The sequence below is a fragment of the Mauremys mutica genome, chromosome 6 (assembly GCF_020497125.1).
Source record: "Mauremys mutica isolate MM-2020 ecotype Southern chromosome 6, ASM2049712v1, whole genome shotgun sequence".
NCBI lineage: Eukaryota > Metazoa > Chordata > Testudines > Geoemydidae > Mauremys > Mauremys mutica.
This window is the reverse complement of record NC_059077.1, coordinates 106,835,306-106,851,498: the sequence shown is the minus strand read 5'-3', so window position 1 is coordinate 106,851,498 and position 16,193 is coordinate 106,835,306. Positions and strand designations below refer to the sequence as shown.

Here is a 16,193-nt window from a genome sequence, read left to right as displayed (position 1 = left end):
CATTTCCTGTTTTTCTCAAGTCTGCTGTATGTACATTGCGTGCAAATGTTTCTTGAAGAGCTGTTCTTTTAATAGCAGTGTATAACATTGTAAATAAATTTACATGTAGTATATGTCAGTTTATTACTTCCTCTATCCAATATGTGGCTACATACTGTGTTTATATGAAAATAATTCATTTCTTTACTCATCACCAACACAACTATTATGCTTTATTATAATTTATGGCAATTCAGGATAGTTTTATCAGAGGCAGCGATCTATAAAGTCTTTACTTCTTTGTAAACTGGTGAAGGCAGTCATGGGCTGAAGGAATGTGATGATCCAGCTTACTTAAACTCTTCTATATTGTTTTCTTCTGAAAGAAACTAATCTTCATAAATACATTGTTAAAAATAAACACCACACTATAGAACTGTCTCTTCTCTTCTTCTTTAAATTGTATTCAATGACTTTTCAAAGCTTTTTGCTCTTTCATCTCTCCCCATTCCCAGGGTTTTCAGTATCCGTAATGGATACCTATCTTTCCATTTTTCTAAAAATTCCCATCTCAAAGACTTCACAGTCACCATTCATCTGACTGCATAGAAATTTCATGTCCTCAAGAACCACTGAGATCATTCTTAATCATGGGTATATGCGTGTGTGTATGTGGAAGGGGATCACGTCAGAGAGAAACTTTGCCACAAGGGTCAAATAATCTTCTCAGCAGCCATCTTTCCTGATTTTTTTGCTCTTTGCACTGGGATGATTTACTAGTAATAACTAGTTTGACTGATATTCTCTTCTGCACAGAAACCTGCAGGAGGAAGGGACAAAAGTCCACAAAATTATCTTTGCAGAGTTTTCCAGCAAATTTTTACTAAGGCCAGAAAACAGGTTCCCCTTCGCAGAGTGAACAGGGAGTTTTAAACCCCACCCCCATACCTCTGCAATCCAAGGATCCTAAAGAGATCATTGCCATCCATGTGGAAGTCACATGGTGTATCTCCACCAATTTAGTCCTGGAGGACCCATTAAAGTAACACCAGGGTGAATTCTCAGCCCTGTTGAAGTCAGTGGGAGTCTTGCCATTGACTTCAGTGGGGACAGGATTTTACTCCAAGTCTCTCGTCCCAGGACCCCATTTTCTACATCATTCCTGACAGACACCTATTAGTAAGCAGCTTCCTGAAGGGAGTTAGACTAGTTTGTCATGCTGCCCAAGGAATTATTTCTCTCTTGCTGTCTCAGTCTGGCTGGAAAAGGGTTTGTCATTATCTTTTCAACCCACTAAATCCTGTTTCTTTGTGATTGGTTAGAGGATTTCCTGTAGCCAGAACTGGTGGCTGTCTTGCAAGTCTCCATTGAGACGAGGGCACTCTCCTTCCTTCCTTCCATCCCTGTTAAGAAATCCTCTAAAAGATTAGACTATTCTCTGTATGTATTTATGCCTGATGTTCTTTGTCCCTAGCACTCAGGAGAGTAAAATTCAACTAGTAGAACTAGTATTAAAGAATCATGCAGAGCTGCAGTGGTTCTTTGTCCTATGAATAACTACTTGCTTTACTTTTACTTGAGGGCTAGCTGCTTCCTGGGCAGAAAGGGCATCATCCTCCGTCCTAGAGATATGCGATACCCTACTCAGTGTTCTCTTCACACATTTCCCAGGTGCTACTCAGTAGAAATGAATGCCTCCTGGGAGGATGCCTGGGAGGTCCTTAGTTCAGTGATGTGAGTCAAGGCTGTTTTAATCCTCTCACCTTTCATCATGGGTCTTCTATGTGTAGGAGAGCTACAATTAGACAGATCCCACTAGTACCAAATCTGGGGAGACTTGAACAAAAATTAATTGCATGTTACCTCTAAACTTTGCTTCTGTGAGAGTTCCAGCTCCTTGTGATGAGGACTGGACATTTCTAGCATGTGTGTAGTTTATTTAATAGGGTAAAATTAGTCATTTGCTATGGAATTCCCAGCTAATTTGGTGCAGAGATTGCTCATAGGGTGAGGTGGCAAAAATCCACCTGGGGAAAAGGATCTATCTACCTGTGTGGAGAAGAGAGGAAGGAGTTGTCATAAACAGTTAGTTCAGGGTTAAGGTTTTTTTTTCTACCTGTGAACACCTGACCAGAGGACCAATCAGGGACAAGATAATTTAAAATCCCTGTGGAGGGAAGTTTTTTTTCCTGTGTCCTTTGGTTGAGTGACTCGCTAGTTGGAATTAAAGGAGTCCAGACGTCTTAATCAAGTCCTCTCAGAGTTCTGCAATAATTTCTTCTATTCAAGCTAGTGAGTATTAGAAAGGGAACTAGTATTTTTGTATTGTTATTTCTGTATTTGCAATTGTGTGTTTTGCTATAGAATTTCTTTAATTCTGTACTGTTATTGCTTTTACTGAGAAAGAAAGGAGGGGGGATTCTCTCCAGAGATTGATAAGTTTAGACCCTGTGTATTGTTCCATCTTGGTATTACAGAGACAGTTTACTTTCTTTTTATTCTTTAATAAATCTTTTCTGTTAAGGACTTGGTTGATCTTTCCTTGGGTGAATTCTCAGGGAAAGGGGAGGAGGGAGGAGGAAGGCATCCCTCTGTAGTTGAATCCCAGTATCTCTCCTAGGAGAAGGGAGGGGGGAGGAAGCAGGGGAGAATGGTTTACTTCTCCTAGGTGTAAGAACTCCATGGATTTGGGGCTCTTGGGATCCCCAAGGATTTTGGGGAAGGACTGTGTCCCAATACACGTACATTATTGGGTGGTGGCAGCTTTTACCAGATCTAAACTAGGATTTTAGTTTAGGGGAGTCCATGCAGGTCCCCATCTTGGAACCCAACAGCTCCAAGTGGGGGAGAAACCTATGACAGGAGTAACCTATTAGTCTCAGGCACCGTGAGGGTTTTCAGAGGGACACAATGTACAAGTAAGGCAAACTTACTTTCAGGTCTGAAAAGACAGATCCCTGAGAAAACCGGATCCTTCTTCATGTGATGGCCCAGGAGGCATCACAGCCACCACTGAACGTCACCTGAGCCTGATCATAGGCAAGGTCTGATTGTCTCTCAGTATTGCATATTTTTAAAGTCCAAAATATTTATGCATTCTATGCTGCAGAAAATGAATATATAGATATTTTGAAAAGCAAATAAAAATGCATCATATTGGGAAAACCAACTGACTTGCTTGGTGCTGGTTGACAGGCTCTAGCATGGTTCAGTGGTGGGAGTTAAAGCAGAGTGCATACTAGGAAGGAGGCAGAGGTTGGAGGAAGTCCGAGATGGGGGATATAGGTGTTCACTCTGCAGATCTGAGTATAAGCACAAATTGTAAGGAATATAAGTGTTGCAATGCTCCCTGATGCTCTTTATGTGGAGAAGTAAGCATGTCGCACAGGGGCAAAGCTCTCCTCTCTACCCTGTACTGTGGACCTCTTCACCGCAACGCATAATTGTATTGTTATTTTGCATTTGTTCTCACATGCCGAAGTTCTTTTGATCCTGTTTGCTATTCATTGCTAGTGCAGATGGATACTTCAGTATCGTTTGCCTTCATCCCAAGAATACAGTGTTACCAGGTGTTTATTTTCTTTAAGAACTGCTTGAGACTCCCTTAATCGAAGAGGAAGTGCAAGAAACAGAATCATGGGCCAAACCTCTTGTCCACCTTTGGCAGAAAAGAGCGCACGATTTCATTGCTGAAAAAGAATATAATGCAGCTGCGGCCAAAATGGAACCTCATTGTGCCATTTGCACTCTCCTTATGCCCTACTACAAGGTAAGCCGGATTCGAATAATTCAGTAGTTATTTGGAAAGGAGTCTTTAATGTCTCTTTTATAGCTATGCATGACAATAAAATTAAATGATGCAAATACTAATCATTATAGAAGGTTAATTTGTGACATGAAAAGGAAAGGAAAAATTCATTTCTAGCTAAGACTCATTAGTATAGAAAGTGAAGTATTAATCACTACATAAGGGGTAAATGATCCACCAGTCACAGTAAATACATTTTTCAAGAAGGATTTACTGGCACGCCTCCTTCCAATTTCCCCCCCGCAGCCTGTGGGTAGAAGTTGGAGTAGCTGAGTAGCTTCTTCATGGCCTTTACTACAGTCCATGGGCTTGCAATAAGCACTGTGCACTCATTCCTTGCAGGGGAGACAGATTTGAAGATAGAACCATGTAGTTGTAGATCCACTAGTCACTTCCTTCCTCCCCCCAAAATCTCTCTCTGCATTACGGTGGAAAGAAAATTATTCAAGGGAGAACAGTGTCTTACTGTTTGGCCTTTTCCTGGTCTGCAGTCTGCAGCACTGCAGTACCCCTGTGGTTTAATGGTACTTGGGCCTTTTGGGCAGCAACATTTCACCCAGAGGAAACATCTCATCTGCAGTACTGTTTGATATACGTTTGTGGAAATACCAATAATGAATGTCAGGTGAAAATTCTGACATAGAATCGCTGAGTTTAAGATCAGAAGGTACCACCAAATCATTTAGTCTGACTTTTATGATATCACACTGATGAGCAGACTGTTGTCATAATAAACTCCTTAATAAGAACAGGATGTAGGTACAGAAATGAGATGATAAACTTTCTACTACTCTGTGTAGCTTCAGCCTGCAACTGCCTTATCCTGGGCTTCTTTGTGACTGCCTCTAGCAGGAAGTGTGTCCCAGCAAACTAAAGACTGTATCTTGAGTGTGCAGGAAGTTTGGCATCTCCGCACTTCCTGAAGGACTTACTGTACAGCACATTTTCCCATTTTTAGATCCCTTTTTGAAATTTCCTGCCTGAACTAAAACACTGTTAAATTAAACTATCAAACTATTACAAATACACTAACTGACCTAACTTTTCAGGTTGCTAAACACAACCTTAACATGACTCAATCAGTCTCTTGGGACATTTCAGCAAGCTTTCCAATCTGCTGTGTTGCAAACCCTCTTTAGTCAAATCCTTTTCTAAGGTTCTGCCTCATTATCAATAACAGGGTCAGTTTGGGAATGGTTTTCAACTTGTATGTCTGCTCTCACTTCACTTATGTCAGCCAAGTTGTCAGGTATATTGAGCAGATGCTTATTCCTTCATGAGATTGTGCTTTCGTCTGTGGTCACTGAGTCCAGAGTGAGGTAACTCCTCTTTGATCATTGTAGCTTTGACTGGTCAAATTCTTACTACGTCTTTGTTTTTAACTATGGAAGAGGTCTTGCTCCTTTATCATAATATTTTGTCTTTTTTTCTCACTATCACAGGCTCTTTTGTCATCCTTCATTTGTATCCCCTATTTGGTAATCGGATATTTATACATCTGCTCTAATGGAGTTCAATAGGTGACTTTCCACATTGTGTTGAAGTAGCTCTATAACTAGAGTAGTGATAGAAATGGATCTTCTCTTGCATCCGTTTCTTTTTTCTGCAAATTCTTCACTATACATAATCCACATTAAGATAATTCATTGGCTTGAGGATATATGGGACTTAATGTCTCATGCTGAAAGTCGTACATTTTAGTTCTTGAATTGTAGTCCATGGTCAGTTATTACTATTCTCAGAATAACATGCCAAGCAAATACAGATTTAATGTGCCTGATAACAGTTGCAGATGTAGTATCTTCAAGTGTGACTACTTCTAAGAAATTGGTTATAACCAGGTGATCATGTCTTCCCAAGTTTAACACATCAATTTCAACTTTGTCCCATGGAATTGCAAGTGATTAATTTTGCTGGATTCTTTCTGCTGGGAATTTTTGCATTTCTGATGTTGCACACCTGTCCCATCATTTCTTCGATGTCATCATTAACCTGTGGCCAGCATACAACTTCTCTAGCTCTTCTTTTGGATTTGGTCATTCCCAGGTACCCTTCATGTATTCAATCCAATATTTTCCTTATCACTATTGAAACTATGATTTGTGTTCACATCAAGAGCACTCCTGCAATCACTGAAAGCTGTTTTATAGTGGGACTAGGCAGGTGGGAAGTTTTGATTTTTTTCCTCTTTTACTTATTGCTTGTATCATTGCTTGCAGCATTTCATCTTTAGCTGTTGCTGTCTCCAGTTCATCCCATATGCCTGGAGATACAGCATGTGACACTTACCCATGTTCACAGGTATGTTTACTGCTTGTTCCAGGTCATCAAGCTGTTTATTGACACCTGAAGCATAAGTTCTTGATAGTGTGTCTGCCATTACTAAATGGCATCCAGATTGAAACTCCAGTGTCACCTCATACTTTGTATTTTCAAAAGTAGTCACTATATCCAGGGTGGTGCTTCTCCAAATCCCCTTTTGTGTATTTCAGTCAGTGGTTTTGATCAGTTTATGCTTTGAAGCTACAACCATAGAGAAAGTTGTGAAATCTTGTACATCCATACACCAGAACTAATGTCTTTTTTCAGATTATGCATACATCTTCTCTGTGGCATATAAGAGTGGCAACCAATCATAATCAGTTCCATGACACTGGTCTAGTACTGCTCCCAGCTCTCCTTTCAAAGTATGTGTGCAGAGCTTGATGTCCTTCAGTGAGTCAAAGAACTGCAGCACTGGAGGTTATGTCAGAACCTGCTTTAAATACTTGAATTCCCTTTTATGCTCTGGCATCCATGCCCATTTGGTGACCTGGTGGAGCACAAGTCTTAGGTGAGTTGTGCAAGCTGTATAGTTAAATATGAACTTCCTGAAATAATTCAACATGCCTAGCAGTCTTTGAATTCCCTTTCTATCTTCTGGTCTCAGCATGTTCAATATTGCCTGAACCTTTGATTCATTGGCCAAGATTCCCTTCGAGGTCAGTCTCTTTCCCAACTATGTTGTTTGTATTGTTTGTAAACGACATTTGGCCTTATTCAGTTTAACGTTATTAGCTCTCACAGTTTCCAACACTCTCCTCGGTTATTCCTGATGGTCAGTGGAAGTGCTGCCCCAAATTATTAGTTAATCCACAAACACTTTCATATGTGCTACACCCTTTAGGATCTGGCTCATTGTATTGTGAAATATTTTTGGAGCTGAACATGTTCCAAAAGGCAGTCTGAAGAAGTAGCATCTGCCAAAATGGTCTGTTTGAAGTCAGATCTTGGAGCTCTTAGTGTCCCAGGGAATCTGCCAAAATCCAGCGATACATTTAATTTGTTGAAGAATTTGGTTCCTACCACCTGACAGCAGTTCACTTCTTGTGAGCAAGTGGAAGTGTTCTCTTTTTATGGTTTTGTTCAGCTCTTTATGGTCCATATACAGCCAGAGTCCCCTCCTTTTTTTCTCTACAGTTACTAAGGAGTGAACCCAATATGTCCATTCTTTTATTCTCTGAAGGATACTATTTACTGTCATGTTTTGAAGCTCTTAAGGCTTGTGGAGCTTTTCGTGTAGTGTGTACCACAAGTTCTTCATCATCTATTAACTGTATCTTGCATGTTACTGGAAAGCACCCATTTCCTGTGAATACGTCTTTACATGATGCTATTAATACTTTCATATCTGAGTCTAGGTGGTTGTTCTGTCTCTCTATGTCCTACATCCTTTTATGAGACCAAGCATCTCACACCCGTGTAGGTCCAAGACTGGTTGTTTGCCTCTGCCACAATCCCCTGTCCACAAACTTTTTTTTTATTGTGTTCGCTTTGTATTAAGTGTCAGCATGCACTCTCCCATCACTGAAATTGTTCCCCCATTATAGTCTTTCACAGACACTTTTTACTCCTCCACAGTTGTGTTCCTTCCATCTCTCTCTTTCAGTGTTTCTTATTACATTACTTGTGCCCCAGTGTCTATATTGTATGTCACATAAGTGCCATTTGTGTATGTCAAGAGGTAGCTCCTCCTCAAGTGCCCTCTTATAGCAGGCTGCAGCATGATAGGAATGTCTGCCTCAGTATCCCCTGAGTCAAACCAGGGACTCTGTGCCAAGCTCTCTTGCCTCAGCTGTACCCCTTCTTGAGGCTACTTTTTTCTTCCTCTCCAAAACATACTACAAATAGTCTGCAACAGAAGTTCCAAAACGGAGTCTATCACCCAGTCATTAAAAACCCATTCCATCTTGTCCCTTGACACCCCACATACCATATGACAGAACCTTTTGTCACTCCTGGACTCTGTCAATCCTCTTCCATCCTTCATTGCCAGGACAGCCAGCCCGGCCCTTCCAGCTGGAGTGCAACCCTGCTTTTCCTAAGTGAGAATCCCCAAAGCCTCTCTGCTGGGAGATTATCCTCACCAGGGGAGCACCCCTCACTCCCCCTGGTCCATTTGCCATCTCACTCTTCCTCCTGGATCCTGCTCTCTGGTGCAGAGATATCAGTGGGTCCAGCTCTCAACGGTGGAGACGTCTGCAGGTAACGTCTGCCAGTATTCCCTGGCCTTCAGCTTTCTCTGGTTCTTGGCTTCGGCTCTCTGGCTTAGAGCCAGCAGGCACCTCCCTCTTCTGCTCCTCCTACCTTCTGGCCCTGGCTCTGGGAGCTCAGCCAGCAAACCCCTCTTGCTGCTCTTCTTGCCTTCAGCCTTGCCCCCCAAAACATCATCTTCCTTTGGCAGCTCTCATTTCATGCAGATTTCCTCCTTCCAGGCAACCCTGACTCATCAGATCTGTCTCACTGTGTCGCTCTGGCCCTTTATAGCTCCCAGGAGCTGCACCGCCCTCTTAGTTGGCTAAATGAGAGCATCTTTACTGGCTTAGGGGAGGTGGCCCGACTTCATTTACTGGGGCCAGCCACTCAGTGACAGTGCACCTTTTAATTAAACAGTCTGTTGCATTTTCATATTCCTTCTTCTCTTTAAGAACAGCTCTTCCTCTTTGTTTGAAGAATCCATTTTTTCACTTAATACGTGAAACCTGCACTTTCGCCGCATATTTTAGCGTAATGGTTGGTTTATTACGGTTTCCACATATTTGCCCGAAGGCTGGGCATTTACTATACTCTTGTTGATTGCCACATCACTGACTTGTTTCCTGCTTTCCATTTTCCTGTCACTGGTCAGTTTAATTTCTGTGAACTTTCCCCTTGCTGGCTTAATTATAGTACTGAGTCATGTGCTCTATGCCTTTCTCTAGGCTTTTTATTTGTGTGTGTTTGTTCTGCTGCTTGGCGTATACATATTGTCCTGTCTAGTGTCAGATCCATCTCCCTTAGTAACTATTCACAGATTCTTTATTGTTACACCCCAGGACAATCTGGTCTTTAATGAGTCTTTTAATATTCCATACTCACTGGACTGACTTTTTAGTTTTAAGTCTATGACAAACTCCTCTATTGTTTCCCCTTTATTTTGTGTTCTCATCCTAAATACATCTCTCTCATAAGTAACATTTTTAGAGACACAATGATCTTCAAACAATTGAGTTATTTCTGAACCTTTCCTCTCTTTCCCCACACCATCTGTATGGAATGCATTGTATACATCTAGGGCTCCTGTGCCTGGTACTGTTAATCTTTTGCTCATCCTCCAGTTTATTTGTCCCAGTGGCTTTCATATGCAGCTCAACTTGCTGCTTGAATGTTTCCCCCTGATTCTCAGTGCTGGTGTGGGGGAGTTACGTGCAGTTGCACAGACTATATAGCAGCCACCAGAGCTCATTGAGTTATGCTGTGCCTTCCACTCCTGGTACCATGACTTATCTTACTGCCAAGGAGACTGGTGTCACAATAAACCCTTTATTATGAACAGGAGTATGAGGTAACAAACTTTCCATTAATCTGCAGCTGCAGCCCACAGCTTCTGCTTCTACAGTATGCAGGAAGTGCAGCCACTTCCTGGAGGACTTCTAGAATCTATGACTGGAAGGGACCTTGAGAGGTCGTTGAGTCCAGTCACCTGCACTCATGGCAGGACCAAATACTGTCTGCATCAACACTTACTCTACAGAACATCCTCCTGTCTATCACAGGCCTCTAACACCACCCAGACACCTCCACACACAGTGCACATTTGCTCTGTCACACCCAGTGCTTGCAACTTGAGACAATATTAAAGCTGAATCTTGCCCATCAGAATATTTTACAAATAACATGCTTGGGATGGGACACACATAAGTGCAGTACATCTCTTCATATTTAAGGCAATAATTCATACATGGTTTTAGTCCTGGCTCGGAGATCACTGCTCAGGTACCCTTTCCAAATGAAATGAAATTGTCTTTAAAGAATGAGGCATTGGACAGATGCAAAGGATTTCATTGACCCGTGTTTGTTTTAACTATTCTGGCTTTGCATTTTCGTAAATGAATGGATCCAATGTAAAAGTAAGACATACAGTACCAAGTACAAATCATGCTAATCTGAGCACAATAAAAAGAAAACCAGTGTTTGCTATCATCTTAGCCATTCCCACTTCTAGCAGAGCTGCCAGCAAAAAAGATGTTTACAGCTGTGTATCATAGCAAATATAAAAACTTTCATGAGTCAGACCATTCTTAGCATTTTTGTGAATTAATTTCATTCTGAAAGATGTAAGCACAGTAGAAAATAGCAGTAGGTTTACTGGTTTGACAAGCTCTAGAAAGCTGCAGATGTTGGCTGAACCAGGCCGCCCAGAGGATTCAGGGGGCCTGGGGTCTTCGGCGGCGGAGGGCCCCCGCTTCAGCGGTAATTCAGCGGTGGGGGGTCCTTCCGCGCCGGGACCCACCACTGAAGTGCCCCGAAGACCCACGGCAGGGGCCCCCCGCCGCCGCCGAATTACTGCCGAAGACCCGGCACTTCAGCGGTGGGTCCTGCTTCGATGGTAATTCGGCGGCAGGGGGTCCTTCCGCCCCGGGGTGGAAGGACCCCCTGCCGCCGAAGACCCAGAGCGGAAGAAGCTCCGGGGGCCTGCTCCAGGGCCCCGAAAAACTCACGTGGGGGCCCCTGCAGGGCCTGGGGCAAATTGCCCCATTTGCGCCCCCCCGGGCAACCCTGGGCTGAACAGCAGACTGACCTATAGTACAGAGAGCAGTGGTGCTCAAACTTTTTCAGTCACGCCCTTACCAGTAACGGAGGCTGTCCGTGCCCCCCATTACTGTATAGCCAAGGCATTCTGAGCAGTGGAGCTTGGGCTGAAGGCAGAGCTGGGGATGGAACTGGGGATGGAGCTGGAGCTAGAGGCGGAGTTGGTCTGGGGGCAGAGAGGAGATAAGGGCAGAGCCACGCTAGGGATGGAGCAGGGGGTAGAGTGAAGCTGTGGCTGGGGGCAGAGCTGGTCTGAGGGTACACATGGAGTGAGGGCAGAGCCAGGCTGGGGATGGAGCAGGATTGGAAGCTGAATGAGGTTGAGGGAGGAGCAAGGCTGGGGACTGAGCTGGTCTGGGGGAAGAGCAGGGCTGGGAAAGTGTGGCACTCCCTCCCTGCCACTCATGGGGCTGGCCCCAGTGCATGCCCCCCCCAACGTTCCTCTGTGCCACCCCTAAGGCAGTGCACGCCACAGTTTGGGGACCACTGGTGCAGAGGGGAAAGGTCTGTTGACTTTGGTGTGGCAAGCCTTTCCTAACCCAGGAACCCTACAGTTCAGTGTCTGGGAACTGTAGAGCTTCTCATGCGAAGAGAACTCAGCACCTCAGATGCTCCCCAGAACGATATAGACTAGACCTGAGCCATCACTCCCACCAACACTGCACAGGCTATAGAATTTCTGGAAGCCCTTGAACTGGAGTAATTCCTTTGTGGGAGCACTGGTCAAAAGAGGGGTAAAATAGTCCCTGTACCACATGGGAGTCAGGAAGTAGCTGTAGCAGTGGGGTGGTAATTTTGGTTTCCCCATGCTGCTGGCCAGGTGACTCCGCACTGTATCTTCAGGCTGCCAGTGAGGGAGCTCCTGCCTGGGGACAGTTAATGGTAGGACTCCCTTCTTTCCCAACTGCGGATTGTATGTGGCAAAGCAAGGAATACTCAGACATACATTGCTACTTTATATCTGTGCAGAAAGAGGCTGCTTTGTTGAATTGTCCTACCTGGTTTACAGGAAAAGAGCCCACTACAGTCATATTAACAGGGCACTGTTAATTAACCTACAGCAGCAGCTTCATAGTTGAATATGAGCTAGATTGGGCGCAGGAGACTCAAAATTGAAGTCATAGCAATGGTACAATAAAGTGAGCACAGTTGCAGCAGCACTAACTTTCAGACTGCCGGAGTGCTATTTTTAATCTAAGACCTACCAAAATAATAAAGTATCTAAAAAAATGGTGGTGATGGATGCTTTGGAAGCAGCAAATTTTCTTTTGAAACTATTAAACCACTAGTGAAGGGGAAAAGTGTGTACACCCAAGTCAAAATAACAAATAAGTAAGCCTTTTGTGTCTTTCAGTTAAATATAAATATTGTGTATTTCCAGCCAGACAACCATAATGAAGAAAATTATACTTGCTGGGAAACAAAATCAGATGAAACATTTACGGCTGGTGAAAAGACTAAACCACTTATTCCAGAGATGTGTTTTATTTATAGCGAAGAAAACACTGAAAACTATCCGTCAAATGCCTTTATTGAAGAGGATGGAACAAGTCTTCTAATATCCTGTGCAAAGTGTTGTGTACAGGTTCATGCAAGTAAATAAACTAATCACTCAATTTAAAGAAGTTGTGATTTACAATTTTGCCTTATTTGCTTTAGTATGGTTTTTGAGTAGCAAGCAACATATACTGAGTCTATTCAGAACAGTTTTATATGTAGTCTTCAGAATTGTTAGGGTAAAACTTTATATCAGAACATCAAATATTCCGGGAATTGTTATCTTCATCTGTGAAAACAGCAAATAATTGGAACCCTGTAAATATTCGTTAACATCATTATGGAACAGACCAAAGCTTTATATCTACAATTTTCAGTCTCATCTGCTGGAATCAGTCAAACTTAGCATAATAAAATACCTGTGCAACCATATCACCTTCTGCTATGAGCCCACTAGATTTCAAAAGTCGGGGCCAGGTCAGTACTTATTAAATAGATGGTGCCCTCCTTCTAAGTCAGTATTGAACCAATGACCTAGCATAAAAATAGGGGAAGCTGTGATGCCAGAGGTGCCATCTTTCAGTTGAGAAGTAAAACCAGGGTCCTTGACTGCTTGTGATCAGTAATTGTCCCGTAGCACTTTAATTAACTATACGGGCATTAGCCCCAGTGTCCTGGTCGGGGGTATCAGCCCCAGTGCCCAGTCTTTCTCCAATTACTAATGTGTGCCTTCCTGCAATTCCTGTATCTGTTCCATTCACCCTGAACTTTTGTTAGAATAACATGTTCTCTCCCTATTCTAAACTGTTGTGTAGTGTTGTGTTGCCCTGTTAAATAACTAGGGTGACACCCTGGCCCCACTGAAGTCAATGAAAGTTTTGTTATTAACTTCAGTGGGGCCATAATTTCACCCTTAATATATTCTTCCCCTTTTCAGAAGTGTCAGGTGGAGTGAGTGATTTCCTACAGTACCTCAGAGAGGTGCTGGGACTTAATTAGTTAACGTTCGTGTAACACACTATGATCCTCATATGTAAGTGCCATATAGTTGGAAAGATTTAGTGTTACTTCATTTATCTGATTGTTAATTTTTATCATATGGAAAAATATCATATGGACTAGAAAAAACTAATAAAGTGGAAGGGTCTCAAAGTTGAGAACTAGATGAATTGCTACCTGTGTCCCCTATAAGTTGATATGCAGTAACACTAGACTTAACCTGGGAAGGGGCTCATTATTTAGTCATTTTGGACACAAGGCATGTGTTACTTTAGTGTTTGTATACAGCTGAATTGTGTGGAGCTATAGATACCCAGAAGGGCAGAATATATTAATCAACCCAACTCTTTTATTATAGGTTGTTATGGTGTTCCTTCTCATGAAATCCATGATGGATGGCTGTGTTCTCGATGCAGAAAAGGAGCCTGGACAGCTGTAAGTTGCATAGTTTATTTAGTTATCCTACTCCCTGCAGACCAACCAAAAAAAGCACACAAGGTATTGTATCTGGAACGCAGTATATAGGGCTGGGTTCTTCTAAATATACCACTTATTGCCGATGAAGTGGTTTTTTTGTCTCTTTTAACAACATTATTAGATTTAAATATAAAATTTCACTGTTTTGAGAGAGCGAGCGAGCCTTGAAAGAATTTTATATTGTCAAGAAAATTGCTAGCAAGTAGAATATTGTCTAAGAAAGCAACCCAAACTTTGACTATACATCAGAAGGAAAAGAAGAAATGAAATTTACTCTAATTATTTTAGTCCTTGAGAATGTATGCATGGGAATCTGGGGAGAGCAGAGGAAGGGAAAGCTGAATAATAAATTATCAGCAAGTATGAAATTGTTCTTTTAGAGCATTTATGGATTTACACCAGCAGACAGAAAGAAAATAACACAGAGATGAAATGTTGTTGGAAATAGATGGATCCTGTCCTTTCAGGAAAATTGCATGTTTTCATAACTTTTTTTTCAGTAATACTATTTGATAAAGTGTAAACAATAATAAATGTGGTTAAGAAGATAGGTTATTTAAAATAATTCAACTTGTACAGAATGTTAACATTTTTCTCCCTGGATCAAGCAGATCTCTGACCTGAATAATTTGCATTAACTTAAACAATGGGATTCAAAAGGAGGTTTTATAACCCATGTCTCCTGTATAGGCTCATAGGATATTTTTCAATGTCTGCTCCTATTTTTCATTGTAACTGATGGAAGAAATGTAGTGTTCACTATTAAAAAGTTAGCAATTACTATGCCATGCTGTCTAAAACTCTGCACTCGGAATATGCTATAGTTGCAGGATTTCTGATGCCCTTAATGGCAACTTTGGGTAAATGCTGACTTTTTAGTAACAACCACTCTACTACTAGGGAATGGCCATTTATTTTTTCATTTAGCCATCACATGTCTAGAATTTAGCAAATCTGCCTTCCCCCAACAAACTTCTGTTACATTAGATGGCAGTTGTGTTCTCTGGGAAAGCATTTCATTTCATCATCCATTTTAAGAAATGCAAAGCTATAGGTGACAAAATTGATTAATGAACACCAGCCTCCTTATTTAATGTGGTATAATCATTTCATCATTACTTACTAAGTGTGATTTATATGAATCTAATGGATGGGATAACTGAGTTGTAAAGCTATCTACTAAGCATGAACTATACTTGATAAAGAAATATTGGCCACTTTAGGCATTAGAAAATTAAAGGCCAAACTTTGCAGATTGGCTTTCTACATTGAGCCCGGGAAATTTGCATGTGTACCTATTGCACAAACAAACATACATTCCAAGTAGGTCGCTACATACACACAATAAGCACTAATGCAGATTTTATTTTTGCATATTCAGTGAGTGTCCACAGTGAAGATGTTACCAACTGACCATGAATTCCCCAGGTTTAAATAGGGATCCATCTAACAAAGGGACATTAAGAGCAATCTTGAGGCATGGAGGCGGTGTGGTTTGGAAAAGGGAGCACTGGACTGGGACTCAGGATACTAGGGTTCTATTCCCAGCTCTGGCCTGCTGGGTGACCTTGGACAAGTCAGTGCCCTTCTCTGTGCCTCAGTTTTTCTATTTGTAAAGTGCTTTGAGCTCTACTGGTGAAGAGCAAGGTGGTATTATTATTATTATGGCGATGCCTCAACAAGAAATGCACTACTATGTCGTTGTTCAAATAACTCCTTCTCTTGACGCCTGGTGAGAGATATTATCCCTGGACCGTTTCTCTTAGAGACTCTTTTCCCCCAATACATCCTGCCATGGTGGTTGGGGTTGGTTGGGACACTGCAGTTGTATGTGCTTGTGTATTAACTCAGTGTTTGGCTAGAGTTAAGGCATTTTCAGTAGCAAGCCCTACGCTCTGAAATTAACTCCTGGTGCAATTCTGTCAGAACAGAAATCCTATTTTAGGGTGCGATGCGAGACACGTCTCTAAGTTCAGGCTTTCTCCCAGTAATATATATTGGATTCCTTATGGCAGCTAGTCATCTCTCATCTGATTTCCGTTAAGAAAACTTAGTCATGTGCCTTAGAAACGTGAGTAATAAGAATCAGGGAGTGACATTTTCAGATACTTTGAAGAAGACACAAGTGTTCACTGTACTGAAAAATGTGACATTGCTCACTGTGGTGGGTCAGCGTCCTCCCCAGTCAAGAAGGGGTTAAAGAGTTCCTAGCAACTCAGCTCCAATCCTCTACTCCTATAAGGCCTGTCAGTCCTGGAGGTCCACAAAAGGGAGGATCCTGGCTCAGGTGGGGTGGCATTGAGGCAGTGCACAGAGCTCCCTG

The 16,193-nt window shown here is 42.2% G+C and overlaps 1 protein-coding gene across 6 annotated transcripts in view; it reads left to right on the top strand.

Annotated features, from left to right (window-relative positions):
- Positions 1-16,193, top strand: part of KDM4C (lysine demethylase 4C) — a 420,715-nt gene that overhangs the window by 274,431 nt on the left and 130,091 nt on the right. For all 6 annotated transcript variants that reach the window (XM_045021569.1, XM_045021570.1, XM_045021571.1 and 3 more), the window contains 3 exons: positions 3,567-3,748; positions 12,279-12,492; positions 13,752-13,828. In XM_045021569.1, coding sequence (XP_044877504.1) covers positions 3,567-3,748; positions 12,279-12,492; positions 13,752-13,828 — 473 coding nt within the window. The remainder of the gene's footprint in view (positions 1-3,566; positions 3,749-12,278; positions 12,493-13,751; positions 13,829-16,193) is intronic.